The sequence below is a fragment of the Talpa occidentalis genome, unplaced genomic scaffold (assembly GCF_014898055.3).
Source record: "Talpa occidentalis isolate TD23 unplaced genomic scaffold, MPIMG_talOcc4v2.1 talOcc4.9, whole genome shotgun sequence".
In the NCBI taxonomy this organism is placed as follows: domain Eukaryota; kingdom Metazoa; phylum Chordata; class Mammalia; order Eulipotyphla; family Talpidae; genus Talpa; species Talpa occidentalis.
The window spans coordinates 661,397-684,658 of NW_023605305.1; the positions used below are offsets into that span (position 1 = coordinate 661,397).

At 73.0% G+C, this 23,262-nt stretch overlaps 2 protein-coding genes across 3 annotated transcripts in view; one reads left to right on the top strand and one right to left on the bottom strand.

Moving 5' to 3' along the window:
• The window catches only part of PRKCZ (protein kinase C zeta), a 35,199-nt gene extending 24,565 nt beyond the window's left edge, over nt 1–10,634 (top strand). For both annotated transcript variants that reach the window (XM_037499612.2, XM_054691302.1), the window contains exons 6-18: nt 1,453–1,584; nt 1,769–1,850; nt 2,199–2,251; nt 2,664–2,852; nt 3,695–3,792; nt 7,496–7,582; nt 8,282–8,417; nt 8,499–8,586; nt 8,893–9,012; nt 9,105–9,184; nt 9,262–9,351; nt 10,276–10,391; nt 10,467–10,634. In XM_037499612.2, coding sequence (XP_037355509.1) covers nt 1,453–1,584; nt 1,769–1,850; nt 2,199–2,251; nt 2,664–2,852; nt 3,695–3,792; nt 7,496–7,582; nt 8,282–8,417; nt 8,499–8,586; nt 8,893–9,012; nt 9,105–9,184; nt 9,262–9,351; nt 10,276–10,391; nt 10,467–10,554 — 1,359 coding nt within the window. In that variant the 3' untranslated portion in view covers nt 10,555–10,634. The remainder of the gene's footprint in view (nt 1–1,452; nt 1,585–1,768; nt 1,851–2,198; nt 2,252–2,663; nt 2,853–3,694; nt 3,793–7,495; nt 7,583–8,281; nt 8,418–8,498; nt 8,587–8,892; nt 9,013–9,104; nt 9,185–9,261; nt 9,352–10,275; nt 10,392–10,466) is intronic.
• Nucleotides 10,635–11,733: 1,099 nt separating this feature from the next.
• On the bottom strand, nt 11,734–14,332 carry FAAP20 (FA core complex associated protein 20). The gene is given in 6 exon segments (XM_037499520.2): nt 11,734–12,621; nt 13,611–13,727; nt 13,729–13,772; nt 13,774–13,874; nt 13,978–14,135; nt 14,247–14,332. Coding segments are annotated over 6 exon segments (582 nt in total). The 3' UTR covers nt 11,734–12,545.
• Nucleotides 14,333–23,262: the final 8,930 nt, after the last annotated feature.

A 23,262-nucleotide genomic window follows, 5' to 3' on the forward strand; every position in this document is an offset into this window, starting at 1 on the left:
GACCCTTAGTCCCACTGCGTCCCCCACGATGCCCGTGGGGCCTGCTCCATGCACAGTGGGGCGCCCGGGGCGTGCAGTGCCCAGGGCTGCTGTGACGGAGCCCCACAGACCGGGGGTTCAAAGGGGGAGGGACTTGTGGCCCTGGCAGCTGTGGCAGCCCCTCCTGGCCAGCCACCCAGCCAGATGTGCTGGGCGCAAGGGAGAGGCCGCTTCCCCCTGAAGGCGGGGCGAGGAGAGCTGGCCTTGTAATGGCGGAGCAGGCCGCAGCGGGCTGGACGCCGTGGACATGGGGGGCCACGGGTGGGACGTGCCCGTGGATGTCGCTGTCCTCCGAGGCGGCTGCGACTGGACGCTTGGAGGCACCATCTGCAGGAGGAATGGTCAGGGCCGCGCACAAGGGCAGGTTGCGGGTCAAGTGAGAGGCCCCTACCCCCTGCGTGAAGCCAGGTGAAGGACAGCGGAGGGAGCAGCACACCGAGGCCACAGCCCACACGGCCCTGCCCGGCCCCGCCGGCCCCCGCCCAGCCAGATGCTCCTGGTGTCAGGCACAGCAGACGGTTTCCCCTTCGACCGGGCTCCGCAGCCGACCCCGCATAGCCAGGCCGCGGCCCTTGGGCAGCAGTAGCTGGGCAGGGACTAGGACCAACACCTGAGCGGCCGGGGGCGGGAGCAGGGCCCCAGCGCCTGAACATCGCTCTGCCCCAGCCCCGAGAGTCCCAGCTCGGGTTTTAGGTTTTGTCTCTCAGTGAAACGTTTCCTGAGCCCGTGGCTGCCACGGCCTGCCCTGCTGCTGGACACCGGTGTCCACACCGCATGGCTGCCCCGCTGCCGAGTCCACCCAGCCCCGGTGCTGGCAGCCGGCCTGTCCCCTTCGGCCAGCCGAGACCCTGCGGGCACAAACCTGTTAGAGGCGCGAGGGGCTAAGAGGCAGCGGGAGTCGCGACAGATGCGCTTCCGCGGGGACCGGCGAGGGGGACGGGGTGGGGGGGTGGGCGGGGAGGTGCCTCGGTGGAAGGTGCTGGGGTCACCGCCAGGGGCGGCGGCTCGTCCTGGGATGCCCTCAGCCACATGGTGACCATCACTGGGGTCACCTCATGAGCCGGTGACCGTTTAAAGTTGCTCAGAGGCTGAAAGAAGAAAGAAACCAGCACAGGGGCCGTCCTGGGCTCTCGCTCGGACCCCCGGCTGCTCCCGAGGGCCCCAGGGTGGGGCTCCCCCCCCCCGGAGGTGCCCCACTGCACTGTCTGCACACGGCTGCCTGAGCAGCGAGGGGCCGGCCCGGGTCTCCCCTTGCGCCCCGAGGAGCAGGACCGCACCCCAGGGCCCCGAGCCTGGTGGTGGTGATGGGTGCCCCGACCGCGTCCAGGGGCAGAGTGGGCGCTGCCCAGGGCTCCGAGTGCGTGCGGAGGGCGGGGCCCGGGCCCGCTGCTGACCGCCGTCCCTGCCCCGCAGAGAGCGTCCTGCGGCCAGTGCAGCGAAAGGATATGGGGGCTCGCGCGGCAGGGCTACCGCTGCGTCCACTGCAGGCTGCTGGTGCATAGACGCTGCCTCGTGCTCGTCCCGCCGAGCTGCAGAAGGCATATGGTGAGGCCGGCCGGGCGGGCCGGGCTGGGGAGGGACTACCGCGCCTCACGCCCAGACTCCCCTTTTCACAAAGCGCCTGCGCTCGGGTGTCAGGCCGGCCCGCGCCGGGCAGTGGGCAGAGGGTACGGGGCCGGCGCCCTCGGTGCTGCCCGCGTGTGCCCACGCGCCTGCCCTCCGGCTGCAGGATTCTGTCATGCCTTCCCAAGAGCCTCCCGCGGACGGCAAGGATGACGGCGTGGGCCTCGCCCCTGAGGAGACCGACGGAAGTAGGTGCCGACCCCTCGCCCGTGTGGCCAGGCTGGCCGCCCCGCTGCGGGACAGGACTGCCCGGCGGCCCCATCCCTGGGGCTGTCCCTGTGCCGGCGGCCCAGCACCCCGAGCCCACGCATCCTCCACCACACCCAGAGCCCCTCACGGCCGACGCCGGGTCTCAGGCCGGTCGCGGGAGAGGCACGCATCCCCCGGAGGCATCACGCCTGCCCCCCGGCCCGCCCCGGGGCTCAGAGCGGCAGGTCTGGGGTGTAGGAGTTGCACGTCCTCTGTCCAGCTAGGCCAGCCTGGCCGCTCGGCAGAACCCCCCAGGCGCCTGCAGCCGGCATCTCCTCTCTCCCCAGTTGCCTACATTTCTTCAACCCGGAAACACGACGGCATCAAAGATGACTCTGAGGTGAGTGCCCTGCGCTGGCCGTGCTCTGGGCTGTCGGTGGCGCCCTCTGCCGTGTCGCGGCTTGGCCTGGAGCTTAGGGCTGCCGTGCCCTCGCCCACTGGGTGGGGGGCTGTGCCGGGGCCCATGCAGCCGGTCAGGCCTGGGCAGGGTCCTCTTCCGTCCAGCAGGTGAAAGGGCAGCTCTTGGCCTGTGCGCGGGGCCTGCCGTGGCCTCCGATCCTGAGTGGTTGCCGGTGACGGGCATGGCGGGCCACGAAGCCCCGGCCGCGGGCGCCTCCGCAGGGCACAGCCTTGGTGCAGCCGATGCCCACGTCGGGCCAGTGGGTGCAGGCGGCGGAGTGGGGCCGAGTGCGGGTGGGGCGCCCCGGGCCCTGTGCGCCCCCACCCTGCTCCACCTGCTCTGTGTCCCCCAGGACCTCAAGCCAGTCATTGACGGAATGGACGGGGTCAAGATCTCCCCGGGGCTGGGGCTGCAGGACTTCGACCTGATCAGGGTCATCGGGCGCGGCAGCTACGCCAAGGTGCTCCTGGTGCGGCTGAAGAAGAACGACCAGGTCTACGCCATGAAGGTGGTGAAGAAGGAGCTGGTGCACGACGACGAGGTGGGCGGGGCGCACGGGGTATAGGCGGGCAGCGCGGGCACCGGGCTGCAGTGGACACCGTGGGTTTCGGGCTGCGGTCAGGTCCATGCATGAGCGATGGTCTTAGGGCCAGGAGCGCGCGCCCTGCGCCCCAGAGCTGAGTCGGGGGCCCACCCCCTGGGTCAGGGTGCCACCGCAGCAGGAGCTCGGGCATGGACCTGACTCACAGGCTGGGGCCCTCACCCCCGCAGCCTGTACCTGCTTCTCTGTGAGGCAACACGTGACACAGCCCTGCCCCACGGCATTCACCATGCCGTGCCCGCACCACCTCTACCTGGGCTGGGGCCATCTCCTCCCCTCCGCGTCACTCCCCCCCCTCCCAGCCCCCAGCGGCCACCCACCGGCCTCTGGCTCGGCCTGCTTGTCCAGCCTGGGCACCCCCTCCCGCGCCAGCCTCTCCCTCAGCTCCGAGCCCTCTGCTGGTCCTGTGTGAGCTCCCCGTATCTGTTCTTGGGGTGAAGCAGAGCCAGAGTGTGCGGCCCTACCAGCCCCGAGGACGGCCTGAGGTTGCACTGCCCCTGCACCCAGCAGGCCCAGGAGGGGCGGCAGTGACCTGCCTCACCGCCAACCCTGTTCCTTGGCCTCTAAGTGGGGGTGACAGTACCGGCCTGCCGGGGCGGCCCTAAGACAGGGCCTGGGGGGCCCAGAGACCCGCACGCGGCTGGTGGTGGTGGCTTTGGTGGTGGTGGCGGTGGCGATGCGGCTCCCGCGGGGTTCCCTGCTCCCCGGGGCATCTTCCTGGAAGCAGAGCACGGGCCCCTCGTGCCCGCCCCGGGCGGCGCTCACGCTGCTGCTCCCTCCAGGACGTGGACTGGGTGCAGACGGAGAAGCACGTGTTCGAGCAGGCGTCCAGCAGCCCCTTCCTGGTCGGCCTGCACTCCTGCTTCCAGACGACCAGCCGGTAAGGGGCTCCGCGTCTGCCGGCCCTGACGTGGGCGCAAGGGCCGCGCTGGCCTGAGGGGTGCGCGGGCGGCCGCGGCCCCGGGTGCAGCTTTGGGGCTGGTTTCTCCCGGCTCATCAGCCCGGCAGGGACTTCAGCGGGTCACGCCCACCTGAGGCCCCGGGAGCGCCGGGCCCCGAGGCCCCTGCCCGAGTGGTCGCCCCGAGTGGCGGTACAGACTTCGCGCCCCCTGGGGGTCATATGACCCGGGCCGGGCAGGCAGGCGCCCCCACCCCACTGGGCCCAGAGCCCATGGGATGCTGGCGTGGGGCAGGGCTGGGGCAGCAGGGGTGGGAGGTGCTGAGGGGCCCTAACGCTCCGGACCTGCCGGCCGGCAGGGGTCCAGCCGAGCTGCGGCCTTCTTAGCTGCAGGTCACCCCACATGCCGCCCCCTCCCGGGCTTGGGGCCCTGTCCCTGCCGCACCTGCCCCAGGCCTGGGCTGCTCCCTGACTGCCAACTTGGCCGCCGGCTCCCCATCTTCGTCCAGCCTGGTCCTCTGCAGCTGTCCCCTGGCTCGCCGGCTGCCCCCTCACACCTGCCTGAACCCCAGCACAGCCTCCTGGGGGATCTGTCGGCGGCTCCAGTGCCCTGGCACTGCTGTCCCAGTGGGCTGGTCTGGGGCTGGTCCCGGCTGCCCGGACACTGCTGTGCTGTCCCTCCCTCGCCGCGCCCCCTGTGGCCGCCGGACGGCCCCACCTTGCCAGCCATTGAGCACTGGCCCCGGGAGAGGGCGCGCCCGGCCAGGCTTCCTGAACGGGTTTCTGAGAAGACCCTTGCTTTGATAAACTTCTCGGTTAATTGTACAGTAGCCGTGGAGCAGGGAGCTGCCCGAGGCCCACACCCCCGCGTAACACCTTTCAAAGTGGCGTCTGAAGGTGTGGGAGGCCACACCCGCCGGCCAGCGCCCATGTTCAGACGTGGTCGGTGGACAGGCCGGGCGCCCCTGCCCGTGGCCTTGAGGCGGGGCCGCTGGTGTCTGCGCCGGGCGCTTGTGCCACACCCAGCGTGGGCACCCAGGCTGCAGGCCCCTCCGCGGGCATCTGGGACAGATAGAAAGTGAGCGCGTCGGGCGCCAGGCGGTGCAGGGCAGGGCGACGTCTTGCTGTCGAAGCTGAGGCCCAGCAGAGGGTGCACCTGCCGTGTCCTGGGGTGCGGGGAGCGGGTTCCCTGCGGGTTCCTGTGCGAGGCGTCAAGCGCGGGTGCCCCAGGTCTCAGGACAGGCGATGCCCCCAGAGCCCGGGCACATGAGCCCGATGCCGCACCAGTGCTCCACGCGCACGGGCGGCGGGAGATCCGCGGGGCAGGATGTGGATGGGGCTGGGGAAGGGGAGGTTTCTGCCCCCACACCCGGCAGCAACCCTCCCGGGGCGAGCCCCATGGCAGGGCTCAGCAGTGATCCCCCAGAACCCACTCAGGCGGGGAGAGACCGCGGGGCCGTGAGCACGGAGCAGCCTGCCACGGGAACGAGACTCCCGTCCACACAGGCGGTGCCTCTTCTTCCGGCGACGGCGGGACGCTCAGCGCGAGGGCTGGAAACCGGGAAAGCCTCCCTGGTTGTGGAGGCCAGGCAGCTCCGGGGTGTCGGCCCCCCTTCTGCTCCACCCTGCAGGTCGGGGTGCTGCCCCGCTGTGCTGGAGGAGTCCTGTGGCCACAGCAGGACGTGCTTGTGGGAGCCGCGCCCACCCGCGCACCGGCCTTGAGCTGCAGCGAGACTCTGGAGCTGCAGGGGCAGGGCCAGTGAGTGGGGCCACCCAGGGCTAGGGCTCCAGAGGGACGCTGGCAGGTCAGGAAGGGGCTCCCGAAGCCCTGAGGTGGCGCTCAGGGGTCTGCTGCACCGAGGCCAGTGGCCCCCAGAGGGTGGGGCGCTGAAGGTGTGGGCACCAGACCAGCACTGTGGGGGCCTCAGAGCAGCGGCGAGGCCAGTGTGCGCCCCGACCCAGGAGAGCGGGGTAACCGAGTGCCCCAGAGCTGCTGGGATGCCCCCCTCCGCACACACATGCAAGCGCGCTGGGCAGGCGGGGGCCCTGTGGGGATGTGGGCGCGGGGGGTGGGCAAGAGCAGGCAGGAGAGGGCGAGGCAGCCGTGGGAGGCGCAAGGGCGACGTGGTCAGCGGGGCTGGGCGGGCGAGGCCTGCCCCCCAAGTGCCCGCACCTCCCACCTGCTCCCCGCAAAGGAGGGAGCCGCAGCCAGGGCTGGGGCGACGTGACCTCGGCTGGAGCCCTCGCGCCCCAAGGGGGCTGCTGCGTCCCCCGAGAACGTGAGTCACTGCGCGTGGGAAACACGAGCCGAGTCACGCGCCCGGGAGCAGGCGCGGAGCCGAGCGGGCGCGTGGGCTTGTCCTCAGCCGTTGTTGTCCTGACACGCGGCTGGGCCGGCTCTGCTCGCGTTCCCTGCCCGTTGCCTCAAACGTGAGGAAGCGCCCCGAGCCCAGGCTCCCCGCTCCGGCGCCGGGCAGCGCGAGAGGGCAGCACTCCTCAGCCCACGCGAATGGGGACCCGCCGGCCCTCACTGGGAGGCGTTTCGGGGGCTCGTGCCCGTCAAGTGCGGGCGACTGTCCTGTCCTTGGGAGCTCTGGACAGCGAGGGCCTCCCAGAGCGCCCGGCCTCCTGCCGCGAGCCCTGGCAGGGAGGCCCGCCCAGCCAGCCCGTGCCCTCAGCACAGAGCCCGGCGGCGGCCTCGGGGGCTACTCTGGGGACGTGGCCGCCGCACTGGGCCCCCTGCTCTTGCCAACGACGTGACAAAGAGGCCGCGCAATAACATTAACAGCCTCTGCAGCGCGACCTCGTCCGGGTTTGAAATGAAGGAAGCGGCTCCCCACGCCCGTTTCACCGTGTCCCGCTGCTGGCCTTGGCACTGGGGCGTTGGCATAAAACCGGCGGACGGCGGCGTCTGGTGCCCGGTTGTAAGTCCTCGCGAGGACTTACCGACACCTGGCCAGACAGCCCGCCAGCCCGCGGGGGCGCCCCTCTGACGGCGGTGCGGGGACGGGACACGCCCGGTGTGGCCCCCGCCGCTGTCCAGCTCCACGCGCACAGAACCGCTCCCGGGGGCGGCGGGCCCCCAGCGGGCCGTGGAGGGGACAGCGCGGCCGCGGAAGGTGTCCCCGGACACCCGTGTGGTGGGCGTGGCCGCACCCAGGACAGCATCATCTCCAAAAGCGGGGGGTCAGCGCCTCTGCAGGCAGCGACTGAGTGAGGTCAGGGGAGGAGCCACCTGCGGGGAGCCCCCAGGCCCGCTCCCCCATTCCCCGCACCCGGACGCCCCAGGAGCCGTGACCCAAAACTCCAGGCGCCGCCTCAGCAGGGTGTTTCTGGAAAGCGGGAGTTCGTTTTTGACAGCGGGAGCTTGTTCGAGGGAGACGGCCCTGTGGGCACGCAGGCGCGAGGCCAGCCGTCGGGGCTCTGGACGGGCCGGCGCCCCTTCCGGCCCCCGGGCTGTCCGCAGCCCTTGGCCTCCCGGGAAGCCTGCACAGGTCCACCCCCGCGGCCTCTGGCTGAGCTGGGCCTGTGGCTGCCGCGAGGCTCGAGCTGGCTGCTCAGCGCCCCGAGTCTTACCAGCCAGCGTCTGGCCGCACGGGGCCCGGCCCCGCCCCGAGGCGGGGACCCCGGCCTGACCGGGTGCCGGCCACCGCCTCCCTCCATCCCACGAGCGCCCTCCCCGCAGGCTGTTCCTGGTCATAGAGTACGTGAACGGCGGCGACCTCATGTTCCACATGCAGAGGCAGCGGAAGCTCCCCGAGGAGCACGCCAGGTGGGGGGGCGCGGGGGCGGCTCTCCCGGGAGGCCTGGTCCGCAGGGTCTGGGGCGGGTGGTCGCCTCCTGTCGGCCCCGGAGCATCAGCTGCGGGAGCGGGGGGTCGGGGTGCTCTGCTCAGGGAGGAGCGCCCAGCCCTGGGCCGCCCCGCAGGTGGTCGGCGCCTGCCTCTGCTGCCCAGGGCCCTTTCCTCATTCCCAAGAGGCCAGCATGTGTGGCCGGTCAGCGTGACCCCCTAAACCCAGACATGCGCTCGGTTTTCATTTTCACCTGTGGTGAGACGCAGCGCAAGCCGCCCGCTCTCCGGAGCCCTCCCCCCTGCGGAACTGCCCTGGCGCCCACCCCTCCCGGCTGGAGGTGACGGCCCCGGGGGCATCCCGAGCCTGGCGGGTCCACTGGGCTTCGCAGGGAGCACACATGCGGTCCCTGTCCCCGGCCCACTGCCACCTGGGACAGCTGGGGGTCAAGCCCCGCTCTGCTCGAGTCCCTGCTCCAGTTATTTGGGGTGCACACCCGAGGTGTGGGTGCCTGGCCACAGTGCTGTGTGACCCTCAGGGTCGCCCAGCCTCCGCTCCCCCGCGCCTGTTTGTCCCCGCGGCTGGTCTGGCTGGTCTCGGGCAGCGTCCGTGTCCAGCGCCCGCCCGCAGGCTGGTTGCGTGGGCCTCTGCCGAGACCTCTGTCCCCCGCTGGCCCCCAGGTTCTACGCGGCCGAGATATGCGTCGCTCTCAACTTCTTGCACGAGCGAGGGATCATCTACCGGGACCTGAAGCTGGACAACGTGCTCCTGGACGCGGATGGCCACATCAAGCTGACGGACTACGGCATGTGCAAGGTGAGCGCCCGCCCCGCGGGTGTCCTCTGGCCTGGGGTCCTGGGGGCTCCTCCCTCCCAGCAGATGGCTCTGTCCCCACAGGAAGGCCTGGGTCCCGGTGACACCACCAGCACCTTTTGTGGCACCCCGAACTACATCGCCCCAGAAATCCTGCGAGGGGAGGAATACGGTGAGCCGGGCGGGTTGGGCTTCCCTGCGCCTCTGCTCCTGCGCGGGTGTGGCCCCCCCATGTCCCTGGAGGCTCGCCGCCCAGCATGGGGGCGCAGCACGCGGACAAAGACGCCCCCGCACCCTAGCCGAAGAGCAGGCGGCCCCGGGGCCAGGCGCCGTCTCTGTGGTGTGAGCGGACGGGGTGCTGTGCGCACACGCCGCCCCCGCCCTTGGACGAGGCTGATGCCGCCGCCTTCTTCTGGGGCCTAGCGGGGCGCGGGGTGGAGGGGCCGCGCCTCGAGCCACGGGTGACTGCGCTCCCCAGGGTTCAGCGTGGACTGGTGGGCACTGGGCGTGCTGATGTTCGAGATGATGGCGGGGCGCTCCCCTTTCGACATCATCGCCGACAACCCTGACATGAACACAGAGGACTACCTTTTCCAAGGTGTGTGGCCGCCCTCCCGCGGGAGGGCAGGGCGGGCAGGGCGGGCAGGGCGGGCCGGGCGGCCGGCTGGAGCTCACAGCGCCCGTCCACAGTCATCCTGGAGAAGCCCATCCGCATCCCGCGCTTCCTGTCCGTCAAAGCCTCCCACGTCCTGAAAGGGTTCCTCAACAAGGTGAGTCTGCGCGCAGCCCCCGCGCCCCCGCTGCCCTGGCCAGGCTGCAGCCCACCTGCCGTGACCTCTGACCCTAGGACCCCAAAGAGAGGCTGGGCTGCCGGCCACAGACCGGGTTCTCGGACATCAGGTCGCACGCCTTCTTCCGCAGCGTCGACTGGGACCTGGTAAGGGCCCGCGCACACGCGTGTGCACACCCTGCAGGCACGCGTGCAGCACCCACACGCCAAGCCCTTGGGGTGACGAGCCCCACAATGCAGAACCGGGGCCCGTGGGCGAGGGGCCTGGGAGGCCTTGGCCGCGTCCCTGAGGTTTGCCCCGGAGCAGCCGCGGACTGACTGCGCCAGGCAGGGTGTCGCCTGGGTTTCCTGGGTCGCCCGCCTTGGGGCACGGTCAGTAACCGAGGTCAAGGCTGCGGGCTTTGGCGCCACGGCTTGGGGTCTCGAGGAAAACCAATCCGGCTCTGGTGTGGGGTCGGCACCAAGCTGCTGAGGCAGAAGCCCGGAGTCCGCTCTTTAGAGTAAGAGCGGCAGGACATGCAGGGGGCAGCCAAGGCCCGGGCACCCGCCTCCAGCCCTCCCGGCAGCGAGGCCTCGGCCACTCCCTCACCGGCCAGCTCTCTGGCCCCCATGGCCTGCCTTCTGTGGGACAGCCCTCGCAGGGTGGGACCGTGGGGAGAAGGGTACGGCCTTGCCAGTCCCAGCCGCACAACGTTGGGGACGGCTGCCGAGCATGGGGAGCAGCTGTGGTGTCCACCAGTCCCCGAGCAGCACAGCCCACAGCCTGGCACCCCGCACCTGCGGCCGGTGGCTGCACCCATGCGCCCAGCTGGGGTTCCACTGTGTGCCTGGGCAGCCCCTCGGCGGACACAAGGCGCCTGACACCTGGGCGTGCGTTGGAGGGCCTGGCGCCACGGGTGTGACCACAGTGGGCGCCTCGCCCGGCGTTGCCCAGCTCTCGTGGCTGGCCCCGGCCCTGCGAATCTCCTCCTGGACGCTGAGTTTTGAGGGGGATAAAAACACAAGGGGCATTGGGGGGTTGAGGGGGTCTGAGCACTGCACCCCAACCCCCCGACTGTGCCGTCCTTGCAGCTGGAGAAGAAGCAGGCCCTGCCGCCCTTCCAGCCGCAGATCACCGACGACTACGGGCTGGACAACTTCGACGCGCAGTTCACCAGCGAGCCCGTGCAGCTGACCCCGGACGACGAGTAGGCGGGGGCGGTCCAGCGAGCCGGCGGGGGGGCGGCGGGGCCCGGGGCACCCACACGGGCCTGTGCTTGCAGGGACGTCATCAAGAGGATCGACCAGTCCGAGTTCGAAGGCTTCGAGTACATCAACCCGCTGCTGCTGTCCACCGAGGAGTCCGTGTGAGCGCCTCCCGCGGCCTGGTCTGCGAGCGCCCGAACTCTGCCCCCACCGCGCATGCATGCGGGCGGCGGCGCCGGCGCAGGAGGGACAGGCCGGCGGGCCGGGCGGCAGAGCCGGGCAGCCGCGCGGGCCCTGGCGCCGAGGGCGGGCCGGCAGCCCGTGGAGGGAGGCTGCCAGGACGCGGCCGGGGCCGTCGGCACGGACCTCGCAGGGGCGGTCGGGAATAAACGGCTGGTGTGGCGCTCCCTCTGTCCGACGCTTCCTTGGGAGCCACGCCCCGGGATTTTTACAAACCTGGAACGTTTTCTAAGTCGTGGTAAGTTCCGTTGTCGATATTTCACGCGCGCATTCCCGGCCGCACGAGCGCAGCCGCCGGAGCCCGAGGCGCGGGCAGCGGCCTGGAGGGGCCCGCGGCGCCAGACCCCGCGCCCAGAGAGTTTCACAAAATATATTTCTGAAAACGCTAAGCCCGCCCGCGTGAGCTCGTGTGTTGCGCGCTGCAGTTTCGGGAAATCCTTGCATCAGGATGGCGCCCGCCCCGCCCCGCCCCGATGGCCAGGAGGCGCCCAGCTGAGGCCTCTCGTGCTGGGCCGGGCTGGCCCCTCTGGACACCTGGCCCAGACCTCCCTGTGCGTGACGGCGACGCGGCCCCGGGACAGGCGTGTGCAACCGGCCATGCTCACTCGGGACCTCAGGAAGCCAGGCCCCGCGTGCCCAGCTGCCTCCCCGGAACTTGGGGAGCGTCTACCAGCACCCACGGTGGCCAGAAGGCCTTGCCTCGGAGACTGAAGGCGGGTGCTGGGCGTGGGCGTGCCCTGAAGGCGTGAGCGCGCAGGAAGGCACGCGTGCGCCCTGAGGCTGCGGCGTCGGGCAGTGACCCGTGCCCATCTGGCCCAGGCCCAGGCAGAACGTTTACATCAACGTCGCCAACGCTTCTGGCCCTGCTGGCTGCTCGTGTCCAGGAGGCGGGGCCCAGGCGCACCCGCACGGGCCCTCACGGGGGCGCCTGCCGGCTGAAGCAGGAGGGACGGGAACGTGGGAGCAGGTGAAGACACTGATGGCTGCCGCTGCGCTGCCCTGGGGCTCGTGGGAGCGCCGGCTGGCGCCGAGGTCCAGAGCTGTTCCCAGGGGGCCGTGCGGGCGGGCCGCCCGTGGCGGGAGGGCAGCCCGTGGTGACGCGGGCCCGGCGCCCACAGACGCGCTCGGCGCCTTGCTGCTTGTTACAAGGAGGTGTTCCAACCAGCACCGCTTTCCAGCCGTTGTTTTAAAAATACTTTTTTAGGGCAGTTTCGGGGTCCAAGCAACACTGAGGGGCAGAGGCAGGAACTCCTGGGCCCACCCCCATCCCCCAGCAGAGGGGCCAGTGGGGACCATGGGCAGAGGCCCACACGCTCTGGCTGCTGTTCACCCCCAAACGCTGCCACCCCCCCAGCCCCCCTAGAACTGGATCCACCCGGCGGGCAGCCTTCCCAGACCCCCTTCTCCCGCGGAGGACACAAGGGGCCCCCCCGTCTGTGTGAGGCCATCTTTGAAAGGAAAAGCGCTGACAAATTATGGAAGTTAACGTGGCCGCCCTTCTACCCCCACCACCCAGTGAGACCACAGGCCTGGGGCCGCCCGGTGGGAAGAGCCACCGCGGCTGGGGCCACCCACGGCTTCTAGGCCGGAGGGGCAGCTGCTCGAAGCCCCTGTGGTGGAGGACGCGGTGGCCACAGCAGGACATCTGCACCCGACAGTGACCACAACCCTGCAGCAGACGGGCTCCCGAGCGGCGTAGCTACTGCACGTGTGGGGGACATGCTCCCTGCCCCGCGCCCAACGACAGCGTCCAGAACAAGGCCAGTTCACTCAGCTGTCTGGTCCCCGCCAGGCGCTGACCAGTAGCTCTGTCCACCCAGCTCGTGGCGGCCTGCGCAGCACCGCGGGGGACGGGGCTCCGACGCCTGTGCTGCTCCGGTCCCTCCGCTGATGGGCGCAGGCCAGGCGCCAGCTGCTCACCACACCACGTCCTCTGTGCTCTCCGCCAGGCACTGGGCCAGGTGGCTGTCCACCTCCAGCGGGGTCAGCCTGCGGGGAGAGGAGAGCCAGTCACCCAGGAGAAGCATGTCGGCCACACCCATGCCGGCACCTCCTGCATCCCCTGCCCGCACCCCCGGCCATGACAGGATGGGAGGCCCGGAGAGGCCCCCCAATAGCCTCCAGGGCACCAGAGGGCAGGTCCCCCGGAGTTGGGTCCCCAGCACCCCTGCACAGTGGCCAGCACAGCCCACGCCGGGCACCTGCTCAGTTGCAAGCCCAAGGCTCCCCACTGTGCTGATGCCGGAGCCAGGGGGTCCCCCCCAGCCACAGGGCAGCACAGGGCCCCCGTGGCCTGGCCGCCAGCTCTCCCCAGGCCCACCTGCGAAGCAGGGGTGCCGCCGCTGCCACCAGACGCTGTGCTCCCTCTCACCCACCCAGCACCCCACACCAGGCCGAGCCCAGGGTGCCGGCGGGGGCGCAGCGGGTCTGACCCAGAGGGCGGGAGGCCTGGCAGGCACGGGCTGTGCGGGGGCCACTGTGCAGCCTCCCTGGGCCCTTCGCCTCCGGGGCGCGCAGAGGCTGGCGGGGCCGAGAGGAGAGCCGCTCGCCAGGCCCGCCCAGGCCCTGCCCCGCCAAGGTGGCTGTCTCGGCCGCTCCGCTGGCCACACCTTTCCAGGATCCTGCGGTGACGGAGCCCAAGCTGGACTGCGCTGCCCTCCCTGTGCGGGGCTCGCCACCCCAGCTGTGCCCCCCCCCGTTAAATCCCGCACCCACCGGGGAGGGTCCTGCCCGGCCACCGCTGCAGCCCGGGCGGGGCAGTCCCGAGGGGCCGGCGCGGTGGACCCTGAACCCACAGCCCTGCACCCCCAGGCCCCGCGGGGGTCACCGGGCTCCCCAACTCTCCCTGGGGAGATGCTGCTCTCAAGGGTCGAAGGCCCGCTCGGGTCCCTAAAACTGAGGCGGTTTCAAGGGGCTGGGCCTGGGGTCGGGGGCGGGGGGGGGGGGGGGGTGAAGGGGGCGGGGGTCCGGGGCGCTCACCCGGGGCGAAGTCGGCCTGGCACAGGGGGCAGCTCCGCAGCGCAGGTGCCGCCTCCCCGGCGCGCGGCTCCTCGGCGCTGGGCCCCCGCGCGGCCGGGCTCGGGGCGGGGTGGCGCGGGCCCCCCGGCGCCCCGGGCCGCGCGGAGCACCCGGTACGAGCGGCGGCGGCCCCGCGCGGGGGGGCGGGAGCGGCGTCCAGGAGAAGGTCTCGCCTCCCGCCGCGAAGGTCTCGGGGGTCGGGGCGCGCGGGGGTCGCGCCGGGGCTCCTGCGAGACGGGGCGTGGTTCGAGCAGCCGGGCGCCCCCGCCGCCCCCCAACCCGGCCCCGCCCCCCGCCCCGCCCCCCCGCCCCCCCGGCCCTCCTACCCACCCCCCCGGCCGGCGCGCACCTGCGCGGGGAAGGCGGGCAGCGGCGGCGCCTCTCCGTCGGGGCTCGGGTCCGCCCGCACCGCGCGCAGCAGCAGCGCCCACGGCCCCGCGCTCCCGCCGTCGGGCTCCGGCAGCGGGCGGGGGCGGCCGTCGGGGGCCCTGGGGCGGCGCGGGTCAGCGGGGCGGGCGGGCGGGGGGCCCGAGGGCCGCGGGGTGCGGAGCGGGAGGGCTGGGACCCCCGCCGCCTCGCCGCCCGCCCGCCCGCCTCACCCGTCCCGCGGGGGCGGCCTCCGCCGGCTCAGCCTCAGCCGCGGCCTCCGCGCCGCCTCCATGGCCGCCTCCACGGCCGCCAACATGGCCGCCTCCACGGCCGAGCCGGCGGAAGTGAGCGCGCGGCCCCGCCCCGCCCCTGTGCTCAGGCCCCGCCCCCGCACGCAGGCCCCGCCCCCGCCCCGCGCGCAGGCCCGCCCCTGTGCTCAGGGCCCCGCCCGCGCCCCGCCCCTGTGCTCAGGCCCCGCCCACGCAGCCCGCCCCTGTGCTCAGGCCCCGCCCCGCACGCACGCCCGCCCCTGTGCTCAGGCCCCGCCCCGCACGCAGGCCCGCCCCTGTGCTCAGGCCCCGCACGCAGGCCCGCCCCGCCCCCGCCCCGGCCCCGCCCCGGCCGGGCGGGACCCCCAGCCCACGTGGCCCTCAGCCCGGCCCCCCGCCGGGACCCCGCAGCCCAGGGGGCCCCACCCCCACCCCCACCTCGACCCCAGGCCCGACACCCCCCCGACGGGCCCCACGCTCACGCTGAGCGTCCCCGCGACGCCGCCCGCGCGCTCCAGCCCCGCCCGGCGCCAGCCGCGACCCTGGCCCTGCCGACCCCGAGCCCTCGGAGCCCGGCCGCCCCGCCGCGGCCCCCGGGAGCCCCGGTCCCCGGCCCCAGGCCAGGGCCCCCCCGGCCGCCAGGGCGGGGCGCCGACCGCGCTGTCCTGCGGGGACGCGGGCCGGCCCCCCGCCCCCGCCCGCCCAGGGCGGCCCGGCGCCTCTCGCGGGCTCGGCGTCCTCGGGAAACGCGGCGGCGCGGGCCGGCCGGGGCGCGGGGCCGGGGCGGCGGGAAGGGGCCGGGGCGGGGGCCGGGGCGGCGGGAAGGGGGCCGCCCGCCGCCCACGCCCCGCCGCCGCTGGGGGGCAGCAGAGGCCGCGGCTCGGCCCTGGCCTGGGCGGCCGCGTGGGGCGGCGGCTCCCCGGCTGCCGTCCACTCCGCGGCCGCGGCGTCCCGCCCCCAGCCCGCCCGTCCCGTGCGCCCCCTTCCCCCTCAGAAAGGGCGCTGCTGCCGGGCACGGTCTGGGGGTTCCGCAGCCGCGACAGCCCAGGGCCGGCCCACAGTCCCAGCCCGACCCGGCGCCCGGAGGAAGCAGGCAGGGCTGGTGCGGGCCGCCGGCCGCCCCACCCGCGCCCCGGCTCGCCTCGCTGAACGCAGGGCAGCCGCCGCCCCGCCGGCCGCCCCCTCGCCGGCCTCCCCACCGCACTGTGCCCCACCGAGCCCCGAGCTCAGGGGATCCCCGCCAGGGGCCGAGCAGCCGGTCCCGAGGGCTCCGCCCCAGGGCACCCTCCGTGCGGAGCGGAGTCGAGGGAAGACGCGGCTCTGGGGGCTTGGGGTGCTGGACGACGCCGGGGCTCCCCGGGAAAGGTCCCTGCGGATGCCCGAGTTCAGCTCCGGCCGGGCTCAGGGCCCTCTGCCTGCGGGGGGCACAGGTGCAGAGCAGAGGCCTCGTGGGGCAGCAGCCGGGAGGTGCGGCCGCCGAGGCACTGGGCCCGGCGGCGGACAGGAGCCCGCGGAGCCTCCGCGTGGCCGCTGCTCTGGCTTCCGGAGTAAGCCCAGGAATGTCCAGCCTCTGGCACCGCCGATCACCCAGCCCGGCCCGCCACCCCGCAGGCCCTGACCTCCCCTCCCCGCCCAGCACCTGCAGGCCTGTGGCACTGGGCCCTGGTGTCCGGGCACCAGCGCCCCACGTGAACCCTGAGGCCGACACTCGGGCTCCGGTCTCCTTGCCGGGAGTGGGCAGTCCAGACACGGCCTCCAGTGCCCGACCCTCGGGAGACAGAGGCCTTCGCCTTGCACAAGGGAGCCTCAGCCCACCGCACGGACGCCGGGGCCAGCTCTGGGGCAGCCGACAGCAGTGGAGGAGGCGTGGGTGGGGGTCAGCATGGCGAGGAGGGCCGCCTCCTCCCTCCTACCCCTGAGCATCAAGCTCCTGGGGTGATTGTATGCACCCCAAGTCGTGCTGCAGACCCAGCAGTGCCCAGAATCAGGGGTCGCAGCCTGAGACGGGGGCGGAGGGGAGCACCCAGCACTGGCGAGCGTGTGTCCAGCTCCACTCGCAGGCCAGCAGCAGGCTGCTTGGGAGGCCAGTCCAACTGTGCGGCCCTCAGCCTGGCCCCAGAGACTGCCAGCCCCCTTGCCTGGGCCTGAGCTGCCCCTGACCCACTGCCCTGAGACCCGTCCCCAGCAGCAACCCCAGGCAGAGGGCAGCCCTAGGGCCCAAGGGTCCAGTTGGGGGCTGCTGGCCACTGGGAGCCGTGAGAGCTGCCCAGTGGGCCCACGTCCTGCCTAGCTGGCTGGCAGCTCAAGCAAGCTGGACGCCGACAAGAGGCTGGCAGTCCACCTGGGAGGGCTCCTGCCCACTGGGCCTCTCTGGGCTCTCAGCCCTCGCCCGCGCCCTGCAGGCCCACCCTGGCCCCTGGCCCGCCCCTGGCTGGGTCCTGGAGGGCAGGCCTGGAGCCCGGGCCCCACACAGGGCCAGACCCCGGGGAAGCCGCTGTAACTTCAGCAAGGGAGCGGGACGGGGTTCACTCCCGGCTCCCCACCTGGACGAGAGCCCCCGGCTGCAGCCCCTCCTAGGGGTGAAGGTGCGGACCCCGGGCACAGCCGCAGACGGCAAAGCGGGGTGGAGGGAGGGGCCACGTTCCCCTGGGAGCCGCGGTGGGAACCAGGACCTGTGCAGAGCCGGGCGGGCGGGCGGGCGGCTGTCGCTCGGCGTGCCCGACCGCGGTCCCATGCAGCGGCCCCTCAGAGGCGGCAGACGGCCGGCGTGGGCACCAGTGGGCACTGGAGGGCAGGCCCGGGCAGGTGGGTGGGGGAGGGCCCCTGGGCGCGGCACATGTTGTGTCCACACGTGTGTCCCGCTGGTTTTGTGTGTAGCCTGTGATGTGTGCATCCGTGCGTGTCGTGTGCACGTGTGTTTTCATGCTCTGTGTGTGCATGTTTGGTGCTCGCGCATGTGTACTTGTGTGTGGTGTGGGTGTCTCTGTGCATCAGTGTGTGGGGGCATGTGTGCACACGTCAGTGTGTGTGTGCCCGTGTCCCCGTGTGTATGCGTACAGGTGTGTGCGCGCACATAGCCCTGCACTGGCGTGTTTGCATGTGCACACAGCTCATGTACACACATGCGCGGGCGGGTGGTGTTTGTGTGTTGCACACACATGTACATGTGTGGTGGTGTGCATGTGTCTGAATCTGTGCGTGTGCATCCGTGTGCACACGTGTCTTGTGTTTTCTGCCCCAGGCTTGGATCCCGCCTGGGCAGCTCCCCCAGGGAAACGGAGTCGGGGCTCAGGCAGGGCCCAGGCACGTCCTCAGCAGCTCCGGCTCTGGCCTGGGTCAGCCCTGCCAGCGCCAGGCCGCTCCTCCTTCGGGGCCTGGCCCAGCGTGCACGGAGACAGGCCGGGCCCCTCCAGGAGACCCTCCTCCTCCCAGCGCGCCTGCCCCCCACCCCGGCCACCCCGCGCTCGCGGCCAGCACACCTCACCCGGCCTTGCCCGGGCCCCTGAGGCCGCCACCAGTCCTCCAAGTTAAACATCGCCCTGGAGCTGTGCGTCCGCCGGGCCGCGCTGCCGGCGGAGGTCTGTGGACGGGGCTGGGCAGCGGCCAGCGCCAGCTCGAGGCTTGGGGGCCTCCTGCGGTGTCTGCAGGCCGGCGACTGAGCAGCCGCAGCCCCACCCTCTGCAGCCACCTGTTTGCTTGTCCCCGCCCGGTCACGGCCTGAGCCCGGGCAGTGGGCCGTGGGTCCCTGGGCAGGGTGGGGAGGGCCACTCGGGGGCCCCAGTGGGGCCTCCTCGACCATAGGGGCCTCCCCTCGCCACAGAGCCTGGCGCCCGGCAGAGCAGGCCGGGAAAAGGCTGGCTGAGCCACTGGGTTCCAGCGCAGCGGGCGCCCCGGAGGCTGCTGCCGAGCTCCTGTCTGCCTCCGGGGAGCCCCGAGGCCGTGAGGCCCACGAGCCCAGCCCCCCACCCCCCCCACCCCCGTGTCCGCGCGGCTGGCGGGGGCTCCGAGGCTCAGGGCAGGCCCCCGAGTCCTGTTCACACGGGCCTCGAGTCCCGGCCGGCGCCCGCCTCGCTTCCTCCCCGGCCGGCCCTCCCCGCGCAGACCCGGGGGGCGCAGCGGCCGCCGCTGGCCCTGGCCCAGCAGCCGCGCCCCGCCCCCTCGCGGGCGCCTGAGAAGCCCCTCAGCCCGCACCCCACCCTGCCGAGAACACCCCGCCCGAGCCGGCCGCGCGGACTCCTCTCCCCCGGCGGGAGACGACCCTCCGCCCTCCTCGCGGGCAGCGTCTGTGCGCGGGGACAAAGCCCCTCGGCCCCGGCCTGGCGGGCCCTGGACCGGCCCGGCAGGACGAGCCTGAGCCCAGCGGGCGCCCCGGGAGGGCTGGAGGAGCGGGCAGGCTCTCCGAGTGTCCGCGCGGAGAGGCCAGAGGACGGCGCTCAAAGTCCAGCCGCTCCTGAGGCCGGGGTGCCCCCACTCGCTGCGGGGGAGAGCCGCTCCCCGGACGTCACGCCCTCGCGCGAGGGCGCCCACGGCCCCTCCGTCCCGGGGCCGCGCCCTCCCGCCGCAGCCCTCCGTGGGCCGTGGCCTCCCGCCCGCCGCCGCCGCCGAGCCCGCCGAGCAGGTGCGCCGTGAGAGCCGTGGACGCCCGGCAGCCGCCCGGCCTCCCCTGCACCTGGGCGGGGAGCCCCGAGCCCGCGCCCCCTCTGCGCGGGGCTCCAGAGACAGCCGCCCACCTGCCCGCCCGTGCCCGGGCCTGCGCCTGCCCGAGTCGGCAGGCGAGTCCGGACTTCGTACCGGGGAGGAATGTGGGCCTGGAGCCTCCGTGCGCGCGCGGAGCCGGCAGCCGGGGGCGTCGCGCCTGTCTGCCCTCCAGAGGCGGCGGGCGGTTGTGGCCCTGACCCCGAGCGGGCCCAGCACCCCCCTTCTGCCGGCCCCTCCGGGGGCTGGACCCCCCACCACCTCCCGCTGGGGCTGCGGTCAGCTCCCCGCAGGTGGGGGGCAGGGCGGGCCTCGGGGTGATGAGGGGGTGCAGGCTCTGTGCCGGGACCCAGGACCCCGTCTCACTGGCCCCTGGCAGGCCTCTGCGCGCCAGGGCTGGGCCCGGCGGGCCTGGCTCCTCGGGGCGGGAAAGGTCTTTCTGACGATTTCCCTAAGCAGCGCCGCACGCGGGGGCTGCCAAGACTTCTTGGTCGTTCACACAATTGTCTGGTGCAGAACCCCCGGGCCGGGGAGGGGCCCCTCACCCCAGGCCCCTCGCTCCCCCTCGGTTTGGGTTGGCCGTGGCGCGGAAACCAGCCGCCGCGGAGGGCACCAGCCCCAGGCCCAGGGGGCAGAGACCGGTGGGGACCCATCGCCCAGGGGGCCCGGCTACAGGCCTGCTGGGGCGCCCCTGGCCCAAGCCAGGCAGCCGCTATGGCCGGGGTGGCCGCACCACATGCCGGCCCTGCCCTCGGGGGCACCAGCCTCCTCTGAGGGCCGTGGGCCGCCGCTGCAGCCACCGGTTTCTGATGCAGGGACCGCGGGAGGCTGGGGGCTTCCTGGGCCAGCCGGGCTGCTGCCCATTTGGCCATCGCGCCCGCGCCCCTGCCCCTTCCTGCCCGCCCGGGCAGCCGCATGGCGGGGATCCCAGAGCGGGAGGGGGTGCCCTGGCCCAGGCCCTGCGCCCTGAGGGGCAGGAGGAGGCCGGGGGAGCCTGGGCAGCCCGGCCCTGTAGCCACAGCCGCGCCTCGAGGCCTGGCGGCAGGAAAGGGAAAGCTGACGTCATCGCGCCTGGAATCTGCTGTTTGGAGGCGTCGCCATGGAGACCGGAAGGCTCAGGGTGGGTAAAAATAGCAAACCCAAGAGGGTGTGAGCTCCAAGAACGAGAGTCTGAAAAGAAAGGAATCCAGGTCTTGTTTCTGGGAGGACAGGCCGTGAGGCTGGCGGGAGGGGCCGGCGGCTTCACAGCCACACGCTGCCACGCGCTTCCCCGGGGTCCCTGCACCCCAGCTTTGTCCCCATCAGGGCGTGGCTGGGAGAGCCCTGAAGCCCGGACACTCGGAGAGCCTGGCACGTGGGACCCGCGGAGAGGCGGCGAGGGCCGCCCGGCCTGGGCCCTGGTCCTGGCCCGCAGGGGCTGGCGGCCTGCGAGGGTGGCCGTGGGCCCCCGCCTGCCATGCACACCCCTCAGGATTCCCTCCAGGGAGCACCGGGCCTCCGCCCGCCCCAGGCCAGGGGGACAGTCACCCCAAGTGCCCAGCACGCGCCGTCTATGCGCTGTCTGCTCGCCCCCCCACCATGGGCCCACAGCGACAGGGACCCCCGTCCCATCCCAGGGGCTCGAGGCGGGACCCGGAAAGGCCCCTGAAGCCTGAGGGAGGTGCTCTGGCTGGTGCCCACCTGGAGGAAGTGGGGCTGCCCTGCGGGGCCCCCCTTCCTAGAGGTGCCCCTGGGCCCACAGTGGCGTCTGGTTGCCGGCCTCCTGCTGGAAACTCGCCGTCCCCGAGGGCCCCAGACGTGCCCGGCCACAGATGCGGGGCGCCTGGTGGGGCCCCAGAGAGAGAAGCCCCGCCTCTCCGGGGCCAGGGCTCAGCAACAGCCTGAGGGGACCCTGCCTTCTGCCCACTGACCCCCAAGAGTGTGACTCCCTGGGGTATCTGGAAGGGGTTGCAGCCTCTCCCTTCAGCAGACACCCCTGCTGGGGGACGGGGTTGGGGGGCCTGGGGCCGGGGCCTTGCCTCTTCAGCCCCGCCTGCTGGAGAGGGAGCGGGGAGCCGGAGCCCCAAGCAGGGGAGCTCGTTCCCCCAAGAAATAGCTCACATGCCTTATGTAACGCGTGAGCTCACTCCGCGGCCTGCCAGGGATGACGGCGGCGGAGGGGCCTGCTCGGGAACCCAGCGCGGCTCCAATTTACAAACGGGGGGGGGAAGCCTGCCCCCAGAGGAGGGGGCACAGCGCTCTGCAGCAGGGGGGCTGCCCCCCAGGGGCGACTGGGAGGCACAGGCCTGGGGTCCCCAGGGTGGGGGGCTCAGCAGGGCCGGGAGCTGTGGCCAGGCCGGGGTGCAGGGTGTGCCCAGAGGACCTCAGACCCAGATCCGCCCTGCTCCCCCACCAGCCCGGCGCCGGCAGAGCCGTGAGGTCAGAGCGAGGGCCCCTCCCCGGCCACCCAGGACCCTCTGGGAGCAGCGTGGAGAGGGCACGAGCTGCCCTCCGGCCTCCTGCCCCCGTCCCGGGCCGCTGCTCTGAGGCGGCTCCCCTTCTTCCTTCCCTGTGGGAGCCCGGCCCTGCCCCTGCGGCCCGTCCCCTCTGGGTGCGCGGTGTCCCCCATCGTCTTCTGCGACGGCCCAAACCCCAGCCATCCAGCCACCCCTGGAGGCCCGGGGCAGGCCACGCGGGGCAGGGGCTTCTGGGAGGCCCCGGGGCTGGGCCGGGCTCCTGCGTGGGCCCTCCTGCCTCGGGCTCCCGCCGTCAAGGGGCCTGGACGGGCTGGTGACAGGCAGCGCTGCAGCTGCGGTCAGAGGGGTGGCCTGAGCTGCCAGGGAGTGTGGCCCTGAGGGCGGTGGGGGGGGGCTGGGCCCGCTGGTGCCTGGGGGCTGGGAGCTCCAAGCACCCTCCAGGGTGACACCTGGCCGGCCAGGGCCTCAGGACTCCTGGCAGGCCAGGACCTGCTGTCCCCCCCACTGTGTCCCCCCCCACCCCCGTGTGCTCTGTGAGACCTGCAGGGGGGCAGCAGAAGGTCCCTCCGGCGCCCACAGCCTCCTGCCCGGCCCGGTGTGGCTGCTTGTGTGCACGAGGCTGCGGCCACCTGTGAGAGCTGGGGTGTGGCCAGCGCCCCGGGCGGGTGTGGCCATCTCGGAGTGCGCAGGGCCTCGGGGGGCCGGTACTGGGGGGCCAGGCAAGTGAGGAGGGGCCTCTGCACTGGGGGCAGTGCCTCGGCCAGCGAGCCCCGGCCCAGGCCGGTGGTGGAGGCCTGTGCCCCCTTGTGCGGCTGCCCGCGGGGGTGGCCAGGGCTCCCCCATGAAGGGGCTCCGGAACCAGGCTGGCCTCCCGCGCTGGGGCCGGGGCTGGGTGGGGCCCAGAGATGGACTGAGCAAGCCTCTGGCTCCTGGGGCCGTTCTGAGAGGCTGGCGCCCGCCGTGCACTTGCCAGCGGGACCAGGGCTGCCATGGGGGAGGCAGGCGGGCAGCCTTACGGTGCTATGGGTTGGGGATTTGGGGCTTCTGCTTGGCACAGGATCGGGGCTCCCACGTCTCCCTCTCCCATCCTCCCACGTCTGGGGGTGGGCAGTCCCTGTCGGGGTGGGCCGTGGAGCTGCCCACCGTGCAGAGGGCAGAACTTGATGGCACAGGCGGCGGCCGTCAACCACCACCCGCAGTGCTGAGGGGCTCCCCGCCCGTGCTCAGGGTGACCAGAGAGGGCCCTGCCCCACCCACTGTGCCACAGACCCCCAGGAGGCAGCCGCCCGTGGGGTGCTGAGACCACAGGTGACCCCAACCACCCTGGGAGGGGTCACAGCCCCGGGGCAGGGGGTGAACACAGTGGGCCTGGGGGGGAGGAGGCGAGAGGCGTCCTCCGGCCCGAAGAAACCACAGAGATGGTCCATGAGACCGAAGCGCTTCTTCTTTGGAGGAGCTGCCGCCAGCGTCTGGGCCCCACCTGTCCTGCTTCCCCACGTGGGGCCGGGGCTCGAGGGCGCAGCCCCCTGGCCAGCTGCTCCAGGAGCCCCGCTGGCGCCCCCAGGGCATTCTGTGACCCCACTTGTAGGCCCTCTTTAGTGGGTGCCTTTGGACTGTGCTCTTCAAGCCCCAAACCCGCACCGTGTGATGGGAATGTGCATTTCTCGTCATTGTTTACTTTCAGTTCAGAGTTCTGGGGTGTTTCTAACCCTGACCAACTAAAGACAACGTGTGGGATGGCGAGTGGTCACGTTTAGTGTCGTGATCTGTGCTAGAGAAACAGAGAACCGGGGTTAGGCTGCTTTCACGGGCTGCTGACCTGGTCC